Source organism: Melospiza melodia, chromosome 1 (assembly GCF_035770615.1).
Source record: "Melospiza melodia melodia isolate bMelMel2 chromosome 1, bMelMel2.pri, whole genome shotgun sequence".
Taxonomy (NCBI): domain Eukaryota; kingdom Metazoa; phylum Chordata; class Aves; order Passeriformes; family Passerellidae; genus Melospiza; species Melospiza melodia.
In genome coordinates this window covers 156,489,141-156,500,327 of record NC_086194.1, presented here as the reverse complement: position 1 = coordinate 156,500,327, position 11,187 = coordinate 156,489,141, and the positions used below count along the sequence as shown (strand labels likewise).

The following is an 11,187-nucleotide window of genomic DNA, read 5'->3' as shown; positions in this document are numbered from 1 at the left end:
GAGCCCCGGGACCACAGCCAACCACAACCCCCAGAAAGGAGAAGATTCCAGAAAGCTAGGAGGAGTGGGGGGTGATTGACTGGGCCCAGGGAGGAGGAAAAACTTACATATAAGGTGTACAGGGGAGGGGAAATTATATAACAAAGGGAGATTGGCAGTTGAGGGGGAAGGGGGTTACCATGGAAATCAACTGTAAGGGAAGGCAGTGGCGGGAAAACCAGGGGAGGGAGGAACCATTTTGTAGAAACTAGGGGGAGAATACATAGAATAGGGGAATAACTGGGGAAACTTAACAACACACCACAACATCTCCCCGTTTCTTAACAAATAAAATGAAAGAACGCAAAAGTCCATATAAACTTAAACTTCAGGGACCCGCGGCTGGTCCGGCCAGTCTTCGTCTTCTTCGAGCTGGGGCTCGTCCGCCCATAGATGTTCGACGGGCGGCACGGTCGACCCCTCCTCATCTGCAGCTTCTTCGGCCTCCGAGGAGAGGTCCCCCAGCTCGATGTGCTCTTCTTTGGGCACTGTCGCATGATTAATGCTGGGAGAAGTGGCCCTGGATATCAGTCTCTGGACCAGACCGCGGATCACCATAACGAGAACTGAAAGGACAATCAAACTCAAAACGATTTTTATGACACTTTCAATAATGGAAGTGGCCCACCCGCTCAGGCCCCAACCCTTGAAGAGGTCCCCCAGCCAGTCCGAAGTCTCTCGTTGGACTTTATGGACGAGGTCTTGCAGCTTGCGTATGGATTGTCTGGCGTCCTCGGCTCGGGTGGACAGGTTCAAGCAGCAGAGGCCCTCAAACTCCTCACAATGATGGTGGTGGAGCAGCAATAGAAAATCTATTGCTGCCCTGTTTTGGAGTGTCGCCTTCCTTGTAATCTCCTCGTCTGACAGGAGGTCGTATAGCGCGGCTGATGTAAAATTGGCTTGCTTCGCCACCCAACACTCTAGGCGGCCCAATTCTCCTAGAGCCTTCGCCACCGATACCCACGGCAACAAAATGGTAAAGGCGACGGACTTTGAGTGTGACCAATGAGTAATTTCGGCATCACAATCCTCGGTGAGATCCTTAAGATCTCTTTTAGACCTGCCCAATTCGGATGTGATGTTGGATCTTTTCCAATCAATAATTTGGGACATGTTGGGTGTGAACAGCGTCAGTCGGCCAAAAGTGCACGGCCCTCCCACCAGGCCAGAGGGGATGCCTGCCCACGCTCGGTCTCCGCAAATTAAAAACACACCCCGAGGAAGGGAGTAAGGGGTCCGGCCAGTAGTGGTGGGGCCGAGGATCTTCAGGACAGCCTGACACCACTGTCTGGCCTGATATTCTTTTTTGGTCTGGAGGACCACCTCACTGCCCCTCTCTACGGGGGTGATAGTATAGTCGAACTGAAAACAGATAGAGGCATTGGCGGAGCCGAGTAGATGTAATTCTGTGGGCTCGGAGGTTGCAGGAGCCAGCCTGAACACTCCGTCTCTCCAGGCATTTGAGGAGTCAAAACTGGGGAGGATAGTAAGGCTCCGGGCCAGAACAGGGTAGAAGGAACGTTGGAAAGTGGGAGGGAACTCGCCTGGAGAGAATGGGATCCCCACAAGGCAAGACGACATCGGGTCCTCTGCTGCGCCGGTGTCTAGGCAAATACTGTCCTGTCCGAGGGATTGAGCCAAGGCACGCCAGACGTTGACCTTTGGCTGGGGGACAACCCACGGCTCCGCAGGTGACATCAGGAGCCAGAAGGTGGTCATAAGGATGGTCAGCGCTCCGGGGTTTGGGGCCAGCGGTGTTGCAGCGGGGGCCATTGGGGAGATGTAACTGAAATGATACAAAACAGTAAAAGTACATCGAACTCATAAGAATGGTTCCTCCCCGAAAAGCCAACTTAAATAAAACATGCGGGGTGTCATATCCGGGAGTGGGGGAGAACAAGAGGAAACATGAAGGAGGAGGTCCATTGGTGGAGGAGAGGCTGGAGGGGAAGGCTCTTCCTCCACGGAGGGAAGGTCTGGAGGAGCAGATGGTAGTGGATGGTTTTGCCTCCTCCGCCGCCGCCAACACGCCTGCCGGACTTGTGGCACAGTCCCTGCTTTTGTCCCCTGCTTCGGGACGAAGGGCCTTACCCACTTAGATGGAACCCACTTGGGACCTGAGGGGGTAGACACGCAAGCGTATCCCCTCCCCCAGGTCACCAAGTCGAAGGGGCCCTCCGTCCGCCAGGTCTCCGGATCCTTAACCAGAACCGGAGGCCTGACTTTAGGCTGCAGCTGCTGGTGGCTGCCGAAGTGCCGGACCACTGGGGGATTTTGGTTGTCGAAAGAGCAGTTAAGGAAGTTGAGGGTATACAACGCTCTCGACAGCCGGACGTGGGGGGTCTCCACCTTCATAGCCGGTTGTTGGCGGGACAGGGTCTTCTTAAGGCTCTGGTGGGCCCTCTCCACCATGGCTTGGCCTGTCGGGGAATAGGGGATGCCGGTCTTATGGACTATTCCCCATTGCTGCAGGAAGCTCCGCAGCTCCTTGGAAACATACGCAGGGCCATTATCAGTTTTTAGGGCCCTAGGGATGCCCAAGACAGCGAATGCCTGAAGCAGATGCTTCTGAACATCCGCTGCCTTTTCCCCTGTGTGGGCAGAAGCGTATATGGCACCGGAGAAGGTGTCTACCGAGACGTGGACGTAACACAGCCGGCCAAAAGATGGAACATGTGTTACGTCCGTCTGCCACACCTCGCAGCTCGCCAGGCCTCGGGGATTAGCTCCCGAGACCACGGTGGGCATCTGATGTTGCTGGCATTGGGGACATGTGGCCACAATCGCCTTGGCCTGGTCCTGCGTCAGATTGAACTGCCGAACCAGGCCGGGCGCATTTTGGTGAAAGAGCTGGTGGCTGATCTTAGCCTGGCCGAACACATCTGGGAGCGGGCCCTGCGTAACGGTAGCCGCGGCCAAAGAATCGGCACGGCGGTTGCCCTCCGCGATGAACCCGGGCAGATCCGTGTGTGACCTCACATGCATCACATAAAATGGGTGCTCGCGGTGGGAGACCAACTCGACGAGCCGGTTTAATAATTCGAACAACCTTTTGTTGGTGACCTCTTGAAGAACTGCATGCTCCGCTCGAGACACTACACCTGCGACGTACGCAGAATCTGTCACCAGATTGAAAGGTCCAGGGAATCTCTGGAAGGCCCTGACGACTGCATCTAACTCAGCAACCTGTGGAGAACCCTCCACAGTAACAACATCGGTCTCCCACTGCTGAGTCTGAGGATCCCTCCAAGTCATAACCGACTTGTGGGATGCTCCAGACGCGTCAGTAAAAACAGTCACGGCATCCAGTGGTTCCCTACTTTGGACCTTGGTTAGAGATAATTTGAATTCTGAATTAAATAATTTGTGGGCCGGCCGATCAACTGCGACGCGCCCAGTGTAGCTGTCTAACGCAAACTGTAGATATTCATTGGTCTGCAACAGTTCTTCAAAGGTCTTTAATTTTAATTGGCCCGCTTCCAATTTAATTGGAATGTGAATGCATGCGAAGTCACATCCTGCCAACTCCCTGATCCTCGATCTTGCCTTGAGGATCAGTTCGGCTACCAACTCTTGTGGCCGTGTCATCCTTTTGGACCTATGGTGGCTGAGGAACACCCACTCTATGATTAAGAGGGGGTCACCCAGACCCTGGTCCTTCAGGTCTTGGTCCCACTGATGGATCATGCCATGGAGGTGTGGCAGTTTTCCCAGTATAATAAATTTGAATGGCAGGCCCGGATGGTATCGATGGGCCTGCCTGGCCGAAATAATTTTTTGCACCTTCTCCAGAGCCACCTCTGCCTCTGGGGTGAGAGTCCTAGGGGAACTAAGCCCCTCTCCCCCTTTCAACAAATTGAAAAGGGGGGCTAGGTCTTCGGTGGGAATGCCTAGCCAGGGTCTCACCCAATTTAAAGACCCACACAGTTGATGGACATCTGCTAGGGTCTGGACTTTCGTCCGAATAGCCAATTTTTGCGGAACAATGGTCCGCTTTGTGATTTGGAGGCCCAGGTACTTCCAAGGTGGCATCCGCTGAATCTTATCCTGCTGGAGCTCAAACCCTGCAGCAACCAACGCATTGGTTGTCAGGTCAAGCGCATGGGCAAGTAGACTGTGGTCGGCCGCACACACGAGGATGTCGTCCATATAGTGATAAATGATGACGGCATCCCCGAGGGCTGTACGTAAAGGTGACAGCAGCGAAGCGACATACCATTGACAGATCACAGGGCTGTTCTTCATGCCCTGCGGTAATACCCGCCAATGATAGCGCTTGGCCGGGGACTCACGGTTGATAGACGGAACCGTGAAAGCAAAGCGCGGAGCATCGTCCGGGTGAAGGGGAATTTGGAAGAAACAGTCTTTTATGTCAATTACTGCCAAATTCCAATTTTGGGGGAGCATTGCTGGGGAGGGCATCCCTGGTTGGAGAGATCCCATGTCAACAATTAAATCGTTAATTTGGCGGAGGTCGGTCAGGAGCCGCCACTTATCTTTATTGGGCTTCTTGATGACAAAGACAGGGGAGTTCCATGGAGACATGGACTCCTCGATGTTGCCCTTAAGTAGCTGCTCCTGCACGAGCTCGTTGAGCGCCTTCAATTTCTGTTTGTTAAGTGGCCACTGTTGGACTTGTACTGGTCTATCAGAAAGCCAATCCAGCTTCCAAGTCCGGCGCTCATCAGTGGCCACTGCCCGAAAAACCTGGGGAGCCTTTGGCAGGTCAATTCTGGCTCCCCACTGGGCTAGCAGATCTCTCCCCCAGAGAGGCTCGCTGTAATCTAAAACGAACGGGCGCACTGAAGCCAATTGCCCGTCGGGCCCCTTAATTTGAACAACGCTCTTCGATTGTTTGGCCAATTGTAAACCCCCGACACCAGAAATCGTGCCCGCTGCACTTTGCAAGCCCCAATGCGACGGCCACTCCCGAGAGGGAATGATCGTCACATCTGCACCCGTGTCCAAAAGACCCCTGATAACCTTTCGATCCCCGCCCAACGAGAGCTGGCATGTCAGGCGGGGCTTCTCCCTCCCCACGAGCTGCGCCCAGGCCACCGACGGAGGCGATGTCTTCTCCGCGCCGCTGCTCCAGTGGTCTTGATCGGGCACGGGGATGGCCTGGGCGATAACCTGTCCCTTGGGAAGGAGAAGTGGGGGTCGGACACAGTACAGCCCTACCGCGAAACGATCCCGGTCGGTAGTGACCAGACCGGGGATGATGTGCACGTCTCGCGGCGTGTGCTTAGTGTCACCGATGACAGTCCACCTGCAACGTCCTAGTTTCCTCCAGCGACCCGGATGTTGGAGGTCGACAGACACCAGCTGGATGTTACTGCTAGGGATATAAAAATCCCTAGTTAGCTGCAGCCTGTAAGGGGAAGCAGAGGACAAGGTGTTAAGCGCAGGAACTGCACCACAGGTATTAGTCAAGTCCGTGAAGTGTGTCAAGTCCGGCAAAGTGAAATTTGGCGGCGGCATTCCCTCATCTCCTTCCTCCCCGCGTTGTGATCTTTTGCCCGCCGCATTTTTGTCTTGGCGCAGGGAGGGGCTGCGCTCTTGGCCTAGTTTTTTGCCAACTTTTTCTCCCTCTCCCTCTGTTTCCGATAGTTCAAATAATCCAATCTCATTGGACACTGGGGCATCCAGTGCCCAATCTCACCACATAAGTGGCAGGGGTGGGTGTCTGATGTTCTTCTGCTGGGCCCTGGTGTCGGTGGCCCAGCAGCGGGGGCAGCCTCAAGATCGAATGGCTCGGGCTCGGGGAGGTCGGCAAAGGCTACGGAGTTACGGCGCGGGCGCACAGGGAGTGGAACATGAGCCACTACCGCCTCCATCATTGCCTCCACCGTGGGCCGGGGAGTTCGGGGGAGAGTCCGAATAGCCTTCCGGCATTCGGCATTGGCATTATAATATGCCATCTTTCTTAACATGGACTCTCTCTCCCGGTCCCCAGACACCTGTGCCTCTACGAAACGGTAGAGGCGTTCGATGAAGGCTAAGTAGGGCTCTTGCGCGCCCTGCCGCACCTCGTCCTCCTCCCATTGGGAGGTGACGGTTGCCAGTTTGAAAAAGGCTCTCTCCGCAGCCTGAGCCGATACCGTCAGGTGTTGAGAAAAGAGAGCCCGAGCCTGGGCTGCCCCATTTGCCCACTGTCCCTCGCCCAACAGCTGTTCCTCCTGCACCAACAGGCCGTCCGCATCGTGAGAAGTGGCAGGACTCCCCCAAAGATCTGGGAGAGCCTCCACAATCTCCCTCTTCCACTCCTTCACCCAAATGCGAAACTCCATAGGGCCGGTTAGACTGGAGAAAAGAGCCCTCAGGTCAGCGGGCACCAGATCTCCCTGCGCAAGGGCATTACGGAGCAACCCCCGGAAGTATTCAGACTCCCGGGAGTAGTCCTTCTGCGCCTTGCACAGTTCCTTGATCCGGGCCGGTGCTAAAGGCACCCACTGCGCCAGAGAACTCCCCTCTCCAGTCAGGGTGTAAGAAACCGGGGCGGCTTCCAACAAAGGCACCGGCCCCGGCCTCCGGTCATCCACCCCCCCCCCCCCCGGAACACAAAGCGTGGGAACCGGAAGGGGAGGCGTGGGAACCGGAAGTGGAAGAGGTCGAGGCGGGGCCTGGTAGCGAGGCAGGGCGAGGGGGTGGGCACGACACACCACCCCTCTCCGCCCCCTGGGTGGAGCTTGGGTGCGGAGCCGAATAGGAAGGAGTAACAGGAGAGGGATCCACGGGGGGCTGAATCGGGGGAGGGGATACGGGAGGAGCCGAGGGAGGAACCTGGGCTGGGTCAGTGGAGGGCTGTACCGGAGGCGGTACAGGAGGCGGAGAAACGGGAGGAGTCGGAGGAGGAGCTGAGTACGAGGGAGGAGCAGAGGCGGGGTCAATAGGAGGCTGGACCGGGGGCGGAGCAACAGGCGGGATTGAAGGAGGAGCGGTAGGCGGGACCAAGGAGGGGTACGAGGGAGGGGTAACCGATGAAGGGGTTGGGTCAGGAGGGAGAAAGGGGTTGGGATTCGGGAGAAAGGGATTCTGGGGAAGAGAAGGGGCCCTGGCGGGAACGGCCATGTGGCCGGCGCCATTTTGGGCACCCTGGGAGCCATCTTCCAACTCTTCAATAAACCGAACTTTAGGTCTAACAACCGGGGACTTGGGGGCCGGGACAGGGGGGTCGGGACGGAGAGAAGCCTGGCCAGGGCTCCTCGAAGGGGGAGGCCGAGCAGGTCGAGGGGGAGCAGGGGCAGGTGGAACCCCCTGCTTCTTGTCGGCCTTTAAAATCCCCCTCGAGGGCTCCTGCCTGTGGGATGGGGGGGCGGAATGAGGGACAAGGGCAAGCGAACGAGGAGAACGCGGGGACAAACCAGAACTTGCGGGCCCTTTCTTCGGCTCCCCTACTGGGCGGAGAGTGGCAAGCACAACACCCGCCCAGTACGCCACGTTAGCCAGATTCGTCTCCCCAGACTTCACTACCTCATTTAATTTGGCCACAACGGCTGTCCAAAAACGTGGCTGCTTTACAACTTCTGGGGAGACGTTGGGGAACTTCGAAAAGACCCACTTAACCAATAACTTTAACTCTGGTTTGGGCGCCTTGTGCCCACCAGTGAACAACAACCCTCTAACATAATAATATACCTCTTTCTGTTCCTTTCCCAAGCCCGCACCCATGGCACCTTTCTAGCAGCAAAAATTTCACCACTAGAAAGGGGGAAAGGAAACCGATGACACTCCCCTCTCACCCGGGGAAAAACGCAAACGAAAACACCAAACCGCTAACGACGAGCCTCCGCCCTCCCACCGCCCCGAAGTCCGGGAGAAGGTGTGAGGGACAAGGAAATAGGGTGGTGGGTCCGGCCCCCGCGTCCGGGGAGAGTCCGGCTCCCACAGGAATATTAAAACAATAAAATTAGGGTTTTAGGGAAAAGGGTGGGGGGCAGGTCCCCAGAGCAGAGCCCGTACCCCTAGGGGAAAGTTTAAAAAGGCGGAGGGGAAGCCCGGAGAGTCCCCAGGGAGAAGGGGCCCGGACTTACCAATCGCGTCGAAGCGGCAACCAAAAATCGGGCGAGGGGGCTTTCGTTCCTGGAGTCCTCCTCAGGCGGTGCGGAGGGTTGGGACTCCAATCCTCGGGGAGCGCTACCCCTAAAACGGGGTCTGCTACCACCCGAGGTAGGTTGACGGCCAAAAGAAACTGTAAGTTCCACTCCGCGGGGTCCGGTCGGTGGTCCGATGTCCAAATGTCCACTCTCAGGCCCCACGTTGGGCGCCAACCTGCGCGAGGGCGTATTTGGCCCAAGTGTCCGGCTAGCTGAAGCTGTAGATGGAGGTGGCCGACACCCCCGGCGCATGCAAAGCCAGCCCCCTTTGGCGTCTCAGGCCTCAGGCTGGGCTGGATGCGCGGAGCGGACGGGAGCGCAGAGGAACGAAAGACGAGGTGACCACAGGCTGGGGGCTAACTCCGGTTTATTGATCGTCCGATGGTAGGAACAGGAAGGGAGGACGCCAACCAGCTTGTGGCAGGGAGTGGAGGGAGAGGTGCAGTTTTAAAACGAAGGGGTGGAGAGAGGAGGGGAGCCCAACTAGCCAATCCGGGAAGGATACAGACATAACTGACATAAGTAACCAACCAATCAATACAACATAAAGGAGGAGCCCCGGGACCACAGCCAACCACAACCCCCAGAAAGGAGAAGATTCCAGAAAGCTAGGAGGAGTGGGGGGTGATTGACTGGGCCCAGGGAGGAGGAAAAACTTACATATAAGGTGTACAGGGGAGGGGAAATTATATAACAAAGGGAGATTGGCAGTTGAGGGGGAAGGGGGTTACCATGGAAATCAACTGTAAGGGAAGGCAGTGGCGGGAAAACCAGGGGAGGGAGGAACCATTTTGTAGAAACTAGGGGGAGAATACATAGAATAGGGGAATAACTGGGGAAACTTAACAACACACCACAACAGTCTGTATTTTATTTCACTGCAATGTGCTTCTTGGTGTTTTGCTTTGTAGCTTATTTAGCAAAATAAGCTCCCTGTTGAATATATCAGCTGACTGTTAAAATGAGTGAAAATCCATGGCTTTCCAAGCAGCACTGCACAGCAAAGAGAAAACCAAATTAAATCCAGACATGCTGATGAGAAGGGTGAAGGAGATTCATCAGACACTCTGGCAACAGCAAATGCAGACAGTGATGGTTATCTCTCCATCTCCCTTCTCCCTGCCTGCTGGTGGCTGGAGTTGATTCAACAATGGGGGAGGTCAGAATCCAAATTAATGATCTCTTTAATAGAATCTCTTTGTCCCACAGTGAAGAGCTGTTCCTTCCCTCTCCTTATCTCTGTTTATGTTCAGGCAGCCTCACCATCTTTCCCTTCTTTCACCCCTCCCTCCCCCACTGTACTCCACCTTCTATCCAAAAAGGAAGAAGTATAAAGCTTGATGTTTTTTGCTGCTACTGCCATATTCACTTTCCTTGCAAGTTGTGACATCTCTTTTGGGGCCTGTCTTGACTGTTTGCATTTCATACTTCCCTGTTTTACATTCATCACAATGGGATTGTGACCTCTTGAATTTCTTCCAAATAAATAAGTTCCAGGTAAGGTCAAGCAATGAGGCAATGGCACCCCACCCATGAAGAGCAGAGTGTCAGGCGCTGCTTTAAACATCAGATCAAAACTCCAGTGTATGGTGCTATGCCACTCCCTCACCCTTTTTCTATTTAAGCAAAAGTCATCAGTAGTGGTCAGAATTGCTGCATCTGTTTGTTGGACTCTGGAGAGACAGACAACAACAAAACAGCTAAGGACTATAAATCTTGCTCAGCAGCCTAGGGCTAGTTCAGCATATGCCAGCCAAAATATGACTGGTATGCAGATATCACTATAAGGCAATCAAGTTATCCCATAACTGGTGGACAGCCCAGGACTTGTTGAACTCTCCTGCACAGCTGCAGAGTTGTGTGCCAGGATCTCTCCTTGAGTGGGTATGCCTCTCAAGGTTACTCCTCAAGGCTGAGAAAATCCTTATCACACCAGATACACCCAGTAGGTGAATTGGGAATAGGAGTACTGAAACTTTGAAATCTTAGCTAAGTCATAGAAAGGCTTTATTGTGTATCCATGGTCATACAGACATAAACCATTGACCAAGTCTCAGACTAAGCCTGAATTCAGCCACTCCTGAAAATTCCTGCTGGGAGGGAGTTTAGAATGCAAGGGGATCCGTTCTGAACCTCATGACTCAAGGGAGGTCTCCTGACAGTTTGCCTGGCGCTGTGCCCTGTGCAGCACATACCTTGCCATTGAACCTTGTTAAGCCACTGTCACATTTACCATTGAGCTTTGGTGACTCACTGTCCTACCCCAGCAAAATGTCTTGTTGCTTCTGCCTTGCGAGTGAAGCTCACGACTCTGTCTGAGACAAGGAGAGACTCAAAGCATGAGAGGGTCCCCCATACTCCAGCTGCTCTCATTGTAAGCCACGGCCTCATTCCTGGGATATGTAAGTAAATGTGCAGCTCTGAGGGTGTCAGTGGCCCACTGCCTTGAATAGGATTACTCACACTCACACTGAAGTACCTTCCTCAACTGGAGCTTCAGTATTGAGTTGAATAGCAGAGAAAAAAATGCTTTTGAGATCCATTGAAAAGTGCTAATTCAAACCCCATGTAAAATGTAGGCTGGTCTGAACAGCTACATTATTTCTCTAAAAAAATATACAGCCATCTTGGCAGAGCTCACATGTTATTGAATTCATTTTTATATGACAGTTTATGGGAAAATTAATAATACCTCATATTTTTCTTTTTTATGGAAACTGTGCAAATACTTGAAGTTAGCAGATGCTAACAACCTTTAGTAGTCTTCAAAACGTAACAAGAAAATTAACTTTTTTCTTTATGATGGCCCTATTTAAAAATCACAGATAAACACAACTTCTTTCCCTCTGAAGAAATGGGCAATCTTTTTAAGTAGCTCATATCAATGAAAGAAAAGGCACATAGATATAGATCAAATAGCACCAATATGAAAATAGTTCAAGATCAAATAACATTTTTGTTTTACTGCCAACCCCTGTGGAGATCCTTTGCTTTCTCACATGTTGAGTAGTTGCTTGGGGCAACCTTTGGGAATTGTGTGCATTTGCCCACC

The 11,187-nt window shown here is 53.6% G+C and overlaps 1 protein-coding gene across 1 annotated transcript; it reads right to left on the bottom strand.

Moving 5' to 3' along the window:
* Positions 1-360: 360 nt before the first annotated feature.
* LOC134416013 (uncharacterized) lies at positions 361-9,498 on the bottom strand. Its single transcript, XM_063152175.1, has 8 exons — positions 9,399-9,498; positions 8,073-8,310; positions 6,702-7,243; positions 5,620-6,541; positions 2,297-5,308; positions 1,693-1,825; positions 1,254-1,401; positions 361-605 (listed from the first exon to the last, which is right to left on the bottom strand). The coding sequence occupies exons 1-8, from the start codon at positions 9,496-9,498 to the stop codon at positions 361-363; spliced, it is 5,340 nt and encodes a 1,779-aa protein (XP_063008245.1).
* Positions 9,499-11,187: the final 1,689 nt, after the last annotated feature.

Bases quoted from the DNA above. Each gene is read 5' to 3' on its own strand.
- LOC134416013 (XM_063152175.1), bottom strand. From the start codon at position 9,498: ATGGCAGTAGCAGCAAAAAACATCAAGCTTTATACTTCTTCCTTTTTG. The intron at 7,244-8,072 runs GTAAGTCCGGGC...TCCCCCTTCGAG, and splicing joins TTGCCGCTTCGACGCGATTG to GAGCCCTGGCCAGGCTTCTC. The intron at 1,402-1,692 runs GTCTGGCGTGCC...ATCTGTTTTCAG, and splicing joins TCCCCCAGCCAAAGGTCAAC to TTCGACTATACTATCACCCC.